Source organism: Olea europaea, unplaced genomic scaffold (genome assembly GCF_002742605.1).
Source record: "Olea europaea var. sylvestris unplaced genomic scaffold, O_europaea_v1 scaffold716, whole genome shotgun sequence".
Classification (NCBI taxonomy): domain Eukaryota; kingdom Viridiplantae; phylum Streptophyta; class Magnoliopsida; order Lamiales; family Oleaceae; genus Olea; species Olea europaea.
This window is the reverse complement of record NW_019265559.1, coordinates 15075-33350: the sequence shown is the minus strand read 5'-3', so window position 1 is coordinate 33350 and position 18276 is coordinate 15075. Positions and strand designations below refer to the sequence as shown.

Here is an 18276-nt window from a genome sequence, read left to right as displayed (position 1 = left end):
AAGGATTAGCTTGGTAAGTAATGGAAATCGAAAAGGTCGAAAATTAGTATCGACGAAAGTTCAAGCTTTCTATTCGGTTGTTCAAGGTCACGTTAAATCCTAGATATGTAATTGACATATTTGGGACATGAGACATAAAGGGACATGATCATGACGCGATCATATATGTCTCATATGAATATTGAGGTGCGAATTGTGAAAATTAATCGAGAATCGGGTACCAATGGGGTAAGTAATTAAATGAACGGTTGAGGAATTAGTTCTATAAAATACTTTGGGATCTTAGGACTAGTGAAATGGATTGTAAACACGTCAAAATAAGCTGAGGATACTTGGTTTGTGCCTGCAAAGATAGATATAAAATCAGATTTTTGCTACAAGTGACCACCTCATACTTGAACACCTCGCGCTTGGGATGTTTGTCATTTTAGCACTCAATTCCTTCAACCTTAAGGCATCAATCTCGTGTCATACTCCCTAAGAACTGAATATAGGACGAATATATATATTTTATATCATAAATGGATCCAAAGATAATAGTAAGAAAGTCAAATGTTGCTGCAACGGAGACACCTCCTACTTACCTTGTGAAAACTTGTCAATCTAACATTTAATTCCTTCAGCCTTAAGACTTCCAGCACGTCTCCTAAATCATTATCACTTTATATTGGATAGATATACATCTTATAAGACACATATGCCTCCATATAAGGTACGGGAAAGGTCAAAGTTTGCTGCATGAATCCACCTCCAGCTTGGACAGCTCATGTTTTGATGATACTTGTCTTTTAATTAAACTTTCCTTCATCCTTAAGCATGATTCATGACTCCAACCCTTGAGGCTACTTATACATCTCTTGGATAAGACATTTAAACCTCCAAATATATCCCCAAGTGAAAGGGAGAGCAAAGGAAGCAAAGAGAGATAGAAAAGTAAGAAGCTGGGATTGCAGTTTGTAAAGGTTAGTTAAAGTCACGATTTTGAAGTTTTTCTTTAGTCCTTTTGGGTGTTTTATAGTATGATAAAACTCTAAAATTACTTGAGGTTAATTAGAAAGGTTGTTGATGATTTTATGATGGCAAAAAAAGGGGTAATCAAGTACAAGAACCTGAAAGAAACCAACAGAAATAGAGATGTGTTGATTGATGAATTTGGATGGTTTAAACTTTGATTTTGGATAATACTTAAGATTTAACTTGTATCTATGTAAATGAATGTTTTTACATGATAGTTATAAGGATATAAGTGTCCTTCTAATAGCTTGAAATCTGATTGGTAACATGCTAATAAAATAGAAACCGAAAACTGTCTGATTTTAGTGTTGTGGAAATGGAATATTTTGAGGCTGAGAACACTTTACTTGTCACGACTTTAGAGCATGATTACCTTCATATGCATGTTATAGAAATTTGGTAAAAATTTCGGAGTCATTGGATATAGATAAGGGGGTGAAAAGGGATTGGAAAAATAATTGGACGGTAAGGGAAATCTGAAAACAGATTCTGTCCAATTTTGTGTTTAATATGGTTTCAGCCTTTACATGTACATTAATCATCTCTTGGGCCTAGAAAATAGATTCTAAGGGTACTAGGTTGTCAACAACAATTGGATGATGTTGATGTTCATAATTTGACTTGAGAAATAGCGAGATTTATGGGATAAGTTTGTAATATCATCGGTAACTTGAAATGATGATTCCGTCTAAATTATTTTGGTGAGAATGGATGTATTTTGGGATTTTGTGCGTTAAGGTTATTAAATTGAGGATTCTCTTTAATATTAAATGGTAATACAGGTGATTTTCCGACTTCAAGTGAAAAAGGATATTGATCTAATCTCTATAGAAGCTTGCACATACAAAGGTGAAAAGTAAGTGAAAATCCATTTGCAACTACGATGCAAGAACGTAGTATATGTGACATAGTAATGTTGAAATATCTACATAACTTTGATAAGAGGCTTATAGCACATTATATGGTAGTTACGATCATTGAGTATGAGATTGCGTAACCTATTGACATCGATTTTCATTAAATACGTCATTTATGAGCATTTTCATATGCATGCACGACATGTGACATGGTTGAAAATCCTACATACAAAACATGATTTCAAAGTGAGTTTCATTATAAATGTTTTATTGACTACTACTAGGGCACCGAGGCATGTGAGGCATACTTATGTGATATGTTTGGCATTGCGGGTGTTACTTCCTAGATGATTGCAAAGGTAGATAGGGGATGGGCCTTTGGTGATCACGGGAGGGCACTGTGCCCTTGTAATATTATGATTATTGACGCTGTCGGGTGAGAGACTTCTTGGGTGATCATAGGGGTAGTCAGGGGATGGGCCTCTAGTGGTCACGAGAGGATGGTCCACTCGTCGGTGTCGATTTCATATTGGCCATTTGATTATTGATATTAATATTATGCAGAGCTCTATTCGATGCATAGTAGGTGGGTCAATGGCCCAATGAAATGAAAGATTTCAAGTGAAATAATTTCTAGTCGACTTTGATGAATATTGAAATATGATATTTTTTATCGTGATATTTAAAGTAAATGGCATGGTGTCATATGTCGTTATTACTCATATTCAGGACATGCATGATTTTGCTTACTAATCATTGGCTTATGTAGTTCTTGTATTGTAGGTGAGCATGGAACTACATAGAGAGCATGATTAGCTGTGGAGCTCCTATAAGATTCCAAAGTTTGATATACATGGATGACGACCTGCAGGGTTATTTTGTAGGCTGCCATCTGTTGGGTTATATTTTGGAATCTTATATAGTGTACTTTTGAAATGGCCCGTAGACATGTTTATAAGCTCAGAATATATATGTTGGATTATGACGATATGATTTTGAGTTTCGATATGTTATATGATCGTGTCACAGGTTATTAGAAGTTAACAAACTGGAACAAAAAAAATATATGTAAAATTCTATATCTATGTTGTGTATGGATATATCAATGTTAAATTGGGGGCGTGACAACATTCATCGACTAAATCATTTTCGTCACTGAAAATGTACATCTAGTGTGCAAAATTTTTGTTGTTAGACATTCAACGACATCAATTTTTTCCTTTCAGTGACGTAACAAAAATTATTTGAATAAATCTAGTGCATCAATTAAAAATTTCTATTGTTTTTCGTCAATAAATAAAGTAATAAAGAATATATATGACCAATTGTAAATTTCATCAAATTTAAAAATAAGTTTAGAGTAAGTATAATAAATTGAATAAATATAACTATGGTATTATGTTATTAAATAAAGTAATAGATGCGAAAAATTATGTTAATAACAAAATAACAGTTTCAATTGACTTTTTCATCGCTAATATTGAAATACTTAAGAAAAATAAAATCTTAAATTACTTATATAATATTTCATTATTTAATTAATGCAAAATAGAGTAAGAATATTTTACGTGACAAAGGCAGTAATCAATGATTTCATCTTATTCACCAATAAATGATTTAATCGATGGGTTGGTGATTGCCGTCATCATGTTCAATGGAATTTTTATGTGCGATCAAATTAATAAGATACCATCTGAAGTTGGATGCAACAAAGCCTCTTGAGAAAGTGTAGCTTGTAAATCAGGCAATCATTGACTGAATTGTTAGTGTTATCTACGAAAAATTTAGTTGACGATGTCATTTTTTTTTTTTTTGTATCAATTATTTTTAATCTTAGTTTTTGATTTAATTGTTTATTCTGTTGGAATGAGTTGCAAAGTTAATTACACCAATTAATTATTTTAATGAGCATCCAAAGTATGCTTTTGTTTGTTTATGTATATATATAATTTCAAACAAAGTCTTATCATTTGGACTAGCATATATTCCCATCACTTGTTACTTTAATCTGTTTTGAGGGAAAATGGCCATGGAACAAAAGGCCAAGGAAAAGTGAAAAGTTGACAAAAAAAAAAAAAGGAATCAACCAATGCACTCATAATTGAATCTCAATTAGATAATGGAATGTGAAAGTGAATTCAAAAATGGCAAACATGTTCATCAAAGGGTTCACGGGTTCATTTATGTGACTTCAAACACGTGAGACTTTTTTTTTTTTTTTTTTTTTTTTTAAATTATCCTTTTCTTCTTTAATATTATTCAATGCAATTCAATCTATCTATCAGAATTTACAATTTCAATACATATTTATTGATATACATATATTTTACGAAACATACACATGACGAGACGTACCTAAATTATTTGACTGGACTTTGACAAGGCACATGGCGAGACTAGGCACTAATGGTGTCAATCATATATGATCATGGCAACCTTCTCGTGGGCTCGGACATGATTTGGACTTTATGATGAGTCGAGTATACATTTATTATGCAATTCTAAATCCTAATCACAACCTTGTCTATTTGTCTCACCGACCCCATATATCTCAATATTATTATTTTTTCGACAGTTGACTTGATTGTCGGAGTACCAATGATTCACCGGTCCTTTTTCTTTGGACAATGATCTTAGGGCTCGAGTATCAGATAACATACAAGTAGACATGGAGGTGATAAGAATTTGTTGACAATGGGATCATTCAAATTTTAAGATCGACATCTATTATCGAAGTATAGATGCATACCATTTTAACTCCGTGTCTAGTCGACATGGGACTTTATTCGCAAATCTCCACAATTTCCTAGCATGAAACGTGTTTTAACCATCATAAAAATAGATTCCATTCTTTGACATGCTCGATCAGCATCAAGTCTTGTGAAGAATTTATGCATTTCAGAATTTAGTATAGAGTAAAAAATTTATGCATTTCAGAGCTCAGGTTATACTCACAAATGTTGAAAAATTCCAGTACTTGGCTCAATTCAAATCCCAAAGCCCTAATTTTGATTGCCAGCATAACATTTTTGCAATGTAGCAATATGATCTCCATTTTGTTTATTCATCTCATCAAACATAATTACAACATTGTTTTATAACAACAAACATATAATCCATTACAAGTCAAACCATGAAAAAAATAAAAAGGTAAAATAGCACACTCATCTTCACACTTCTGGGATCAGAATCCTAAATCTATGTTTCATCGACACGTCCGATGGCTTTCTGAAATCATGCTCAAGTCGAATTATTTCCATCGAAAGAAAACCTCGACTAGAGACCATAGCCGTAAGAAGAATTAAACCCGACAGCAGTGCCACGAATAGGAGTCCGTTGTCTGTTTACTTGACCAGAATGGAGATAAGTTCTCCTCCTGTAGTTAGTCGATAAGGTCGAACCCTTTTCAGAAACAGTGTCGAAATCCCAAGGACTGTGACCAAACTTCATGCTCACACCATGATCCTCTAACTGCATCCTTTGCCTTGGGGCACTCTGTGACCTAACTTTAGCCCGGAATGATTCCGTATTTGTCATGTAATTGGGATGACCCATGTTATAACCGAACTTGCTTTTGGAGCACTCACTTCTTGTGGGCGTAAATGGTCCTCTTCGACTTCTACTGCTACTAGGCCTAGAGGAAGGAGAATGTAATCTTGGGCTGTTTTCAGCAGTCCATGCAGCAGTTTGGTCTCCTTCTGGATAGAACTTTGCCGACTTTAAAGGTGAGACTTCCTCAGATGATATGCTAGGATTAGGTTGCTGAAATTTTCCTGCATTCCTAGAAAAGGAGCAGTCGGGTTTTGCATATTCCTGTCCATTTTCATTCCAAATCGAAGTACGTTGTGAAGTATGTAACATTCTGTCACTTTGTCTAGAGTTTAAACGAGGCTTCCATGTATCTATTTCAAGTATCTTGTCACTTCTCTCATCATCACAGCACCCGGTCTTAAGGGACATATCTTTATAATTATTCCATGCGCATTCTTCCATCCAGTGATCTAACCAGTTCGAACCTAGTTTTAAGTTTCCCATGTTCATATGTGATCTGGAACCAGATTTCTGCATTCGTAGAAGCGGAAAGGACAATTGAAGTCATTTGTAACACTACTATTTGGATTCGGTCACTAACATGGATCTGAAAAAAATGCAGAAGTAAAAATGCTTGCAAGTAAATTTAAGTAGTTACCTTGAGGATAGGGCCATCGTGTTTGGCACTGGACGGCTGCCATTCATAATTTTTTTGATTTGTAATGCCCTGCAGGTAAATGCTTCTATAACTGAATATCCATATCCACACAGACTGGGTTTCCCGGATCGTAAAATAGCATATTTAGTACTGATTACTAAAGTTTGGCTGAAAAAAAAAAGAGAGAGAACGAGACTCCACGTGGCAAAGTTTAATCTCCTAATTAATCAATAAAATTTTCACTTAAGTAAGTTAACGAGAGTTGGTAAAGGAGAGTTTGTTGAGGTCACTGTAGTCGAAAGAACTTAAGTTTTTCCTAATTGTTGTTAGCTAAAATGATGGCATCAGTTTGTAGGCAAACACAAGGCAACAGGGCAAATTCAAAAGCAAGTTAGAAATGATGCCAGAAATCTACTCGAAACAAGAGATTCACGCTAAAAGGAAATTATTCTTACGGGTTGATGAGTGCCAGAGAACTTGGCGCCTGGATTAGAGGACTCTGAAACATAAGCTCGATGTGCAGATGCTCGAGCCTGGATTCGAGCCATTGCTTGCATGCGACGAAGCATATGTGCACTTTGCTTTCTGACAATGTGACCTCTTACAAGGGCTTGAAGCTTTACAAGTCCCTTAAGTGCCCTCAATGCCCTTCTCGCCTGCAACACTTCCACGAATAAATCAAACACCAGTACTTTTTCATCTTCATATGCAACGATTGACAATCTAACGAACTTATAAATTTCAATCTGCATACCGCTTAATATTACAGAAGATAATCATAACTTAAGCCAAAATTTTCATAATCAATTGCTTGTAGGACAGCATCTAATTATATCAATTTGCAGAAAACCAGTTATAAGACGACAAAATAACTTTTATTAACAACATAGGGCCATGAACTACAAAGCTTAAGAATAAAATTCAGAAGCACCTTTTCTACAATGTATTTTAAAAAAAAAAAAAAAAAAAAATTTATAATAAGCATTTGTTGATCTTTTAAAATTCATGATCATATTCTACTAATCATTTCTTTGCCATAAATAAACATTTCGAGATGTAGTCAGCATTATTTGCTTTACTGCAAACGATGAGTGTCTGACCCAAAAAGCAATAGGGCATAGCAGCATAGGTTCGACTAAAAAAAAAAACTGGGAACCGGTTCAGAAAAAGCCAAGAATACATCAAGAACCAGTCAATTCACCTCAAAAGTTATTACTCTCTCCGTCCCATTTATATAGGCTCACTTTCCTTATTTTCTTGTCCCAATTATATAGTCCAGTTTCTTTATTGAGCTTATTTTGTTTTGTTCGTTTACTAATACACCCTTATTAAATTTGCCTAGTTATACCAATTTTTTCGCTTAATCTTTAAATTGTACAAATATAAATAAGGGAAAACTAGGCATGTAAATTGGCAAAATTTGTTTTTCCAATAACATTAAATAAGATTTCTTAATCCCTGTGAAAAACCAAACAAGACTATATAAATGGGATGGAAGGAGTATTCTTTTTTACTTAACACCGGTTGGACCTCAGTTCGACCCTGACCTTTTGACTCTTTTACCTTTCGAAACATTGGTCTTCATTGTTGCAAGGGCAGAAATCAAATTAGTTCACCGTTTGTGCTAAAAACTAACAAGAAAAATGGAAATCCGTGTGCCCTTTATTTAAGTGTCACCGCCACCCATTTATAAAAATTCAACACGTCAAATTTTAGCAATAAAACAAAATGGGCTCATGATAAAATAAAAATAAATAAAATCATTTTATGCGTAAGTGTCACCATCACACCATTGATTAATACTCTCGAGGACGTTAGTGTTCAAAAGAATTGAATCTCCAACTATTTTCCTCAAGATATTTAAATTTTTAAGCCAAGTAATATTCTAAACTGTCTAGTACAAGGAAGTAAAGCTACCTACACCTACTCTACCTGATTCAAGAAAATTTTACCATGTAAAACAAGTTAAGGCTCTAAAATTAAAAAGAAAAAGAAATGCACAATACTGTATAAATTGCTTTAGTCCCAACACCCCACCCCACCACAAACAAATAATGCATATTTAGCCCTGGTTTGGTTCAACTAAAAAGTTAGATTAAAAATTAAGTTAAAGTCAAATAAATAATTCTAACTACGCATTTAATGGGACCTACAACTTTTCAACCACATATTCCGTCAACTTTATCGAAATCTACTAAAATTCTTATTTTTATATAAACCAGACAGGAGCTTAGTATTTAATATTAGACGAAGATTGAACCATACCCCAACCCAGTCACTAACAAATAATTCATATTTAGTGCGTAATATTAGACTATATTGAACCGTTCACTAAATAGTTAATTTCTTTTCTCTATCTCAACAACGTCAATTACTATCTAATCTTGCATACCACATGCTAGTCGAGTCTGCAAGATTAGATAGTAATTGACGTTGTTGAGATAGAGAAAAGAAATTAACACTCGAGTACAAGGGATGGCAGCCTAATCAGGTCTCTATGATTGTGAAGTGTCGTAGCCCTTCAGTCCCACTCCTGCCGCCCATGGCCTTAAACATCAATTTAAACTTTTTTCAAAAGAAACCCACATTTCATGTTTAAAAAATAATAATAATAAATAAAATACCTTTTTTTATTTGGAAAAAAAATGATGGAGTGGAAAATATATATTTTTATTGGATGAATTCAAGGCTTAACCGAATATTTGTTATGCCAATTACCTATAATACATGTGATTCAGAGACAACATTGACTTAATCGAAGCTAAACTGATATAAACTAAAATCTACTTACCAAATAAGCTCGGAACTCTGACTGAATCTTGACAGCCGCCAATACGCGACGCCGGTCACTGTCGCCGCCGTGACTAAAATATGCCACGGCACTTCTACTACTTGCATCCCCACTCGTAAGCCTGACCACCTCGGCAGCCGCCTGGGCAGCCGCCAGAGCAGCTTCTGCCACAGCCGCCGTTGCTGCCGCCACCGCTATCGCATGCTTGTTGGCATCCAGTGCCTCACCATACGGGCTAGCCGAAGAATCTTCGTCATTTTTGAACTGCGATCCAAGGATGCTTCTCTGATTAGATGTATTAGATAATTTAACAAGACCCCACTTGTTTTTCTTCTTTTCCTTGCTCGCCACCTGCTGCGGTGACGATGTCGGCAGTGATGTTTCCGGAAGCGACTTTTTTGAGCCCAGAAGTGAACGTAACCATTTTCCGGCCTTACCCATATCTCAATGACTCGATAGGTTCATACATTTTCTTCAAGAAAGCATTTTAGAGAGAGACAGAGAGAAGGGAGCATTTATCTGAAGTGGAGGTGAGTTGAGGGTTTAAAAAAGACGCGCGAGAAGGGGGAGATTGGGGGAGACGAGCGGTGGTGGTTGGGACCCGTTGGTTTTAATGCAGACGAAATAGACAGGTAAGACCATGGTCCAACTCAAAATTGAAAAATCTGATTTTTGTTCATTTTTCTATGTAAATATCACGTGATTTATTTAGGCTTGGCTCTCATTCTTCTAAATTTTTTTAAAATTTATTTTCAACCGCATATTTTTTAATAAAATAATACTAGAATCCAAAAATTTTCTTTAATTTTTAATCATACATTCTCCATCAATCTACTGTTCAAAATGCATAATTTTCCCCAAAATAAGGATCAAACAAGGGCTTAATTATACATATCAAATGTGGTCATCTAACACTACTGATACTAGATATCATTATTCTTTACATAGGATACTTGGTACAAAAATTTGTCTGTGCATCATTGTCAGATTTACAAGATTAAGATTGTGTTTTTATCTGATTGAGAATAACTTTTTTGAAGAACATGTGATCAAACTTACTTTTAAAATTTACTTACAAATTATTTTATTTAGAGAATGTATGGTTGATTTTTTTTTTCTACTTATAAAAATAATAATAAAAAACCCTTATTAAGGAAGTCACTTTCATGTTAATTTTCTCCAATAAATCTTCTGGTACAACGAAGCACTTCAGAAAATTATTAAAATATGTTCAAAAGTAACTTCTTTATTTTATAACAATTTTTGATTTTGCAACATGTAAATAATAATCTATATACACATGATATGACGAGATATGATTGAGTCATAATTTTTTCAACCAAATAGATAAAAAAACTTCCACAATTGTTATGTAACTTTTTGTGTACAAGTAACATTATTCAACAATTTTTAACTTTTCAAAAGCAGTGGAAAAGATGAGAAAATGTAGTAACGGAATTTGGATTTTAAAAAACTAGGTCTCTGAAATTAATTTAATTTATTAATTTTAGCTTCTTTGACAACTAATTGGTTAATTACTAGATGTACTAAAAAAAATTAAAAAAAAATACCTGTTATAAATTACGAATAACTTACTAATCATATCCTAAAAAAAATAAACTCATAGTAAAATAAAATCCCATCAAAATAAAGCTCCTATATGCTGTAGTTAGATTCTTAGTGAATTTGAATAAAAATTAATGAAATATATGGTTAAAAAGTTGTAAATCTTATAAATATTGGATTAAAATTAATAGTTAATATATATATATATATATATATATATATATAACAAATAAAATTGCCCAAACATTTATCCCAAGTATCATGCAAAATAAGAGGCGAACTCAGCCTTTTTATTATACACATTGTAGAATAATGTTAGATGTACATTTTGATTGACAATTTCTTTTGACATCTCTCTTATGTGAAATAAATTTGGGTAGTGATGAGATGATTGTGGTCAAAATCAATGGTGTAGATTTAGCCTAACGGAAGAGTGAAAATCAGATTGTAATCCATAATGTATATGTAACATGTTGACACGCTCTGTGTGTGTGTGTGTGTGAAACATAAAGAGCCTTCATTTTATTGATGAAATTTATGCAGTATGTACTTGCAAATCTTGGTTTTTATTTTTGTTTCTACATGTAAAAAAATAATAAAATTATTGAGGAAGCTACTTTAGGTTGGTTTTATCTAAAAATTCTCCTAAATCCAACAAAACACTTTCAAAAAATTGTTCAAATATGCTCAAAAGTAATTTTTTTTTTTTATTTCATAAATGATTTTTAACTTTTCTACTATCAAAATAGTAATTAAGAACACCATTAAATGATTGTTGAGTCAATGTAGTAATGAAATTTGGACTTTTGAAAAACGAGATCTCTGAAATTAATTAATCGAATATACATAATTTTTAAATACCTTCTTTGACAGCTAATTGTTTAATTACTAAGCATACTTAAATCAAAAGAAAAATGTAACCTACAAATCATAACCTAAATAGAATAAAGTCATAATAAAATACTAATAACTTAATTAAGATAAAATCCCATCAAAATAAAACTCCTATTTGGTAATGTTAGATATCAGATTTAGTGAATTTTAATAAAAAATTGATGAAATATTTGATTGAAAAGTTACGAATTCTATAAGACGTGTGGTTAAACTTAATTGTTGAATTTGTCTTGAATTTCGTTAACTTTTTAATATACATAGAGGGGCAAAATAACTAAAGATTTTTTTTATTATTATTTTTTCATTATAAGAGATCACAAATGGAATTGCCCAAACATTTTATCTCAAGGGTCGGCAAAATGAGATGAGACCCCTTTTCATTATACACGTATATATATTGAATAGCCATCATTTTACTGATAAGATTTATGTATTATGTACTTGCAAATCTAAGATTTTAGTTCCCAAGGCAAGAGAGATCATGACAATGAAAAACAGATCAATCATGCTACTTGTATATTATCTTTGACATCGTTGTTTATATTGTGCCATGCGACAACACACCATTGAACAGTTTATAAAAAAAACACTTTTCCTGCCTATTGTTTTTTGAAAACAAATAGGATGTCATCCTCAATGTAAGAGAAATGATGTACAAATAACATTATTGAAAATCGATATACACTTTATCAAATTGAACTGAATCGCACTTTGCAATTCAACTTTTCCCAAAAGAATGGAGCTACACCTCCTACCAGATGCTTCTTCTTTGTCTGTACACATACTTGTGCATTCAAAATCTCTAAACATCGATTGCTGCAATCGATATTAGTGGACATGTCACTGTTATAGGCTAACACGTAATGAACTAAACCGTACTGGATTAGGAAGCATACAAAAGTTAACCTGCTAACAAAGATTGTGTTATCATTAACACATATAGTCCATTCATTCCACAATGATTATGTGAAAAATAATGTTATCAAAAGGTAAGATATTTTTAAAATTTACGCATAATATTATTTTATTGAAAGGATATGTTGTTGATTTTAAATGTTGTAGTGGTTTAAAATGCTTGCATATACTCGGGACGTTTTCGAAATGCCTCACATATGGGGTATGCGCGTGATAATGTGATCAATCAATTTCGTTGATCGCATATCCATCCTTATTTGTTAAAATGTACACACAATTTTGTGAAAAATTATATCCAAATTATCATAGTTTGACCCAACCCATTTTCATAACTTGAAAATAGAGAAAATTGAGCCCAACACACATCAAATTACGCCAAATCATCAAAGCTCGTGAATTATATTCAACAATCCATAGGGTTTTGACGTTTAAAAGAATAAAAAATCAAAATGAATTTTTAATAGAGCTGCAAGTTATCTACGTTGCGCCTGAGCCTCATTCTTCTTCAATCTTTCTATAGTCTCATTGCTGAGAAACTTGAAAATGCATTTTTTATTTTTTTATTGTTCACGTAATCAAAACTTTGAAGGTCCTTTTTCTTCTCCAGTTTTTAAATTTTGGGAAAGATATTTATAAGACTCGTTCACCTTTAGATTATAATGATTTCTAAAGTTTTAGTTTCTTTTATTATCAAATTTAATTCTCGCTTCAATTTAGTATAAACCAATAGAGCAAAATGATTCTTCCATGACAATTAATTCTATTTTTGAAGATAATGAACTAAAAAAAGTTTTAGAAGATATATAGCAATACGGTTTATTTTTTTTATTTTTTTGAAGAATATGTATAAAGTTCAAAGAAGACATTATTTTATTTATCTATTAATCTAGAATATTTAAAAAAAAATTAGAAATTAGAAAATACATTATTAAACATATGTTTTGCATAGGCCTGCAAGTACTTATAAGGCTCGATACTCGACCAAACTATATAGTCATGCATTACTTATTTTAGAACCTTGTATTTTTGCTTCAATTTTCCATATATATATATATATATATATATTTTAGGAAGCTAATATAATTCTTTAAAAATTCTTCTAGTTCAATAAAATACATTCAAAAATATACTCAAAAGTAACTTCTTTATGTTAGAAGCAATTTTTTTCTTTTCAAAAACACTGTGAAACAAGCCCATATGTTGTAGATTTTTTAGAATAGTAAGAACGCCATGGATTTTGAAAAATGAGATCTCTTAAATTAATTAATTGAATATACATAATTATAAATTAATTAATTGAATACACATAATTTTTAATTACCTTATTAGACAGCTAACTGGAAAAATCTATTATAAATTACTAAGAGTGTTTTTAATGGTGATGTAAAATAGAGACTTAGATCTCCAAATTGGTCAAAAATCTCTCTAGTGGAGAGATACAAAGGAGATCCAAATTGGATTTTGAACATACATAATTTTTAATTATCTTTTTAGATAGCTAGTTGGTTAATTACTAAAAATACTTAAATTAGAAGAAAAATCAGTTATAAATTACTAAGAGCATTTTTAATGGTTGTATAAAATAGAGATTTAGATCTCCAAAGTGGCCGAAAATCTCTTCAATGAGAGATTCATATTGCATTCTTTTGACAAAAATGTAAGAAAAGATATATATCTTTCGTTACATTCACAGGAGGTAGAAAATGAATTTAGATTTTTTTATTGGAGTAGAATTTGAATTTAGATCTATCGAAATGTAAGTGAAGATACAAAAATAGTTTTAAAGATAGCAATTTGCACCTAATTTTACACCATCATTTGAGATGCACTAATAACATACTAATCATATCCTAAAACGATTAAACACGTAACAAATTACTAACAACTTAATTAAAATCAAATCCCATCAAAATAAAGCCCTCATTTGATGTAATTAAATATCATATTTTTAGTGGATTTTAATAAAAATTGATGAAATATTTGATTGAAAAGTTATGAATTTCATAAAATACGTGGTTAAAATTAATTATTGATTTCAACTTAAATTTTATTAACTTTTTAACTTACATAAAAAAGGGACAAAATAACTAAAGAAAAAAGATTGAAAATATAAGAACTCACAAATAGAGTTACCAAAACATTTTACCTGAAGTGTCAGCAAAATGAGATGAGAACCCGGCCCTTTCATTCTACGTTGTGTATATATAGGGAAATCTAAGATTTTGTTCCACGAGATAGGAGAGAAAAACATGCCAATGAAAAAAAAAATTATATATATATAGGAATGATATCCTAAACATCAGTTCTTAGTTTATGTTAAGTATCGATGACATGGCATATCATGTAATTGTGAATCATTAAATACATGGAACATATCATTAACTTATTCATTAATTAAATGAAGTTTTATGTCACCGATACTTAACATAAGTTAAGTATCAAAGTTTAGGAGATCATTTCTGTATATATATACACAAACACACATTTTACCAAGTTGAACTGAGTCACATTGCACAATTCAACTTTCACCAAAAAGATGGAGCTCCACCTCCTATCAAATGCTTCTTCTTTGTCTGTACATGTAGATGTGCCTTCAAAATCACTAAATATGGATTGGTGACAATCGATAGATTAGTGGACATGTCCTTGTTACAGGCTAAATATGGGGTGAATGACACATGTAAACCATATAGAATGAGGATGCCATATACGATGGGATTGTCAAGTCACTACGAACCATGTAAGAGGCTCGCATGAACCACAGAGCCTTATATGAACCAAAGTGCTTCGACGAGGTTGGCACTTCCCCATTGTGATGGAAGACCTATACAATGGATCATATTTTGGCGAACTCCTAACCAGGTGAGCATTGGTCAAGCCTTGACTCCCTCGTTGGTCAAAGTGAACAAAGAATCCTCTACTTTAAATGATTCTCCTCCCTCCCTTCTTTGGCACTGATTATGACAACCAAGGTGGGGGAAGCCAGACGACCTTTTCGCAAAATTCCCCATATGAAAAACATTTCCTTCTTGATACAAGCCCAACGAACAATTTGAAATTCTTAGGGTAACGGGGCAAGCATGGCCCCCCTCAACGTGTACAATAATTATTACAAAAAGTACATAATTAAATATACGATAGTGAAAAGTCAATGACTGGTGAACATGTGCCCAAAGAGTGAGAAACACCCTTGACCCTAATCTCCTATAGATACTCTAGAATTGAACAAATGAAACGTATGTAATATCAAAAATCCAGCCAAAACTTTGTCCATTTATCTTTCATATTCAAGTATTTTCTGATAACCAACTCGATCCTTTGAGTGTAAACGGTTGCTAGATTTTGTTGATACAACGATCTTGAATTCTAACCAAGTGTCCAAGTAACATATAGATGGGCAAACGATGGCAAGAGATCTGTTGACAGTTGTGTCGTTCATATTTTGAGGTCAATAAATGACATTTATGATTTTAATGTCTATTTTGATATAAACCATCTACAATTATTGATAGTGCAATAGAATGAAAGGTAGGTGATTTAAATCTCAGAGAGAGAGAGAGAGTAATGTTTCAATTTTCATTTTTTTTCCAAATGAGAGAGAGAGAGAGAGAGAGAGTAATGCTTCAATTTTCATTTTTTTCTAAGCGTTTATGATTAGTTGAGAATTATTTTATAGATGATTTATTCTAGCTTATTCAATATTACTTCAAAACCATCTACAACCATTCTAGTTGAGATATTTTAGCAAGATATATATATACTTCTACTTTATAGACCATTTTACCATAATAAATTTAAAAGTAATTAATGTGAAAAATCAGTTTGACTATGACTACTACATTTTTCTTTCTTCTTTTCAATCGCACATTTTTTAATAAAATAATATTACACGTAAATAAAATTTTTTATTTTTATTTTTTAACCACATGATCTACCAAAAACTACTATTCAAAAATATATTTTACCTACATTTCTCATTATAATGATTGTCAAACAAGGGCTGAATGAATGAACCTTAAGTTCATTTACTGAACAACAAATCTTAGTAAACATCAATGTCTCCAATTGCTTATTTTGTTCTTCTTTTTTTTTTTAAACATATTATGTTTTGAAACTTATATTATAACTTATACGGTAAATATACATATATTACATGTTATTTTTAATACAATAAATTATTATTATTATTATTATTATTATTATTATTTAAAAAAATTTTGAATGTAAAAAATAATAAATAATGAATTAATTAAAAGAAGAAAAAATTTAAAATATAACACAATTATTCCATGTTAACAAGAAATATATTAAACGACGACATACATACGTTAATCTAATTTGATTTAAAGAAAACAATACATAAAAAAGTGTATAGTTTACTAATCGGGAAGACTGTTTCCAGATCCTCCAATATCATCAAAATAATATTTCAACTTCGTAATATCATAATATCCAAATTTGAAATGCATTGCACTATTTTTTAATGGCGTGATTTAATATGTTTATTTTTTTAGCGTTTTTACTAATTGTACTATATTTTTAATATTTATTAATGAATTTATTTATTTCCTTATTTTAACGTAATTATTTATTTAGTAATTTATGTATTTATAAAATAATTAAATAAATAATATTTCAAATAAATAAATTATAAATAATAAAAAATGGAAGAAAATAGTTAAACACTATTCATTTGGTGTAAGTTTTGGTATAAATGGTTGGAGATGAATTTTAGTTTGGTGTAAAATGATACAAATTTTGGCGTGGCGCTGGAAATGACTTAAATAATTTTCCTTAATATTTATTTATTCTTGATTATTTAACCTACCTAATGCACGCCTACCCTCATTAATTGTTTATTATTTTATTATAGAATAATTCCAGCAAAAGCCTCAAACTTTTCAAATATTAACAGACTTTTTCCAAAATTTTAATTTGTTGCAACCGTCACTCCCAACCTTTTAAAACGTTAGCAAGTGAGGCCTCAATGGATGGAAAACATCAAATTTACCCTTAGTTGACCAAAAAAATTGAGTTTGACCGCATTGTTAATATTTTTATAAAGGGTAAAATTGTAACTTTCTATTTATCAAATTAAATAATTAAATTAAAAAACCCAAAAAGGAAAAAACCTGTATCTTCTCCTTCCTCTCATACCTTCCCCAACCTACATAGCCCCACGCTAACCAAAATCGCCATTTTCATGAATTATCAAGATTAAAATTCAATCCAAATCTGTGAACTTTATAATTACCAAAAAGTAGAAAAATTAAAATTGACTCTTAAAATGTAAAAAGTTGTACAAAAAAAAGGTTATAGGGTTCATATCTATTTTGATCGGACACAAGAAAGACGACACCGCCGTGGCTGCAAATTATTTGGTTGCAAGAATAGAGCATACAAGAACCCCCAAATCTCATGCCACCCGGGTTGCCAAGCCAAGATATAGGTCGAATTTTCTCTTTGCCCATTTCAAAAGCTTAGAAAAATCCGCAAACATAACATCATCACAACCCATTTATTTACCAAGGGAAACTTACACAGACACCACCAAACAGATTGAGAATCTCTAGCGTAAATATCGGTAATGAGTTAATAACAACCAATAGTCACTGAACTTACAGCTTTCCTACGTAAGATTTTAAATATGTACAAATCAAAGCTATCTAGAAGGGTCACTAATGGGTTTTTTTTTTTTTTTTTTTTAAATTTATTTATGGAGAAGTCATGGGGTAAAACTGCCATGCCTGCAAAAAGATTAGCAACAGAGAAGATAAAGGTTTTCCCTCTTTTTTCAATTTTTTTTTGGGTTTTTTAATTTAATTAATGTAATTATTTAATTTGGTAAATAAAAAGTTACTATTTTGCCCTTTATAAAAATATTAATAATGTGGTCAAATTCAATTTTTTGATCAACTAACGATGAATTGGATGTTTTCCATCCATTGGGGTCTCGCTTGCAATATTTGAAAAGGTTGGGGATGACGGTTGCAACAAATTAAAAACTTGGGAAAAGTTTGACAGTGTTTGAAAGGTTTGGGAATTCTGCT

General features: G+C 31.5%; 1 protein-coding gene across 1 annotated transcript; it reads right to left on the bottom strand.

The window, feature by feature from the left end:
* Positions 1 to 4906: 4906 nt before the first annotated feature.
* Positions 4907 to 9435, bottom strand: LOC111390782 (protein IQ-DOMAIN 31-like). Its single transcript, XM_023015889.1, has 4 exons — positions 8852 to 9435; positions 6516 to 6716; positions 6061 to 6129; positions 4907 to 5933 (listed from the first exon to the last, which is right to left on the bottom strand). Exons 1-4 carry the CDS (start codon positions 9290 to 9292, stop codon positions 5148 to 5150), a joined length of 1497 nt encoding a protein of 498 aa, XP_022871657.1. The 5' UTR covers positions 9293 to 9435; the 3' UTR covers positions 4907 to 5147.
* Between the last annotated feature and the right edge of the window lie 8841 nt (positions 9436 to 18276).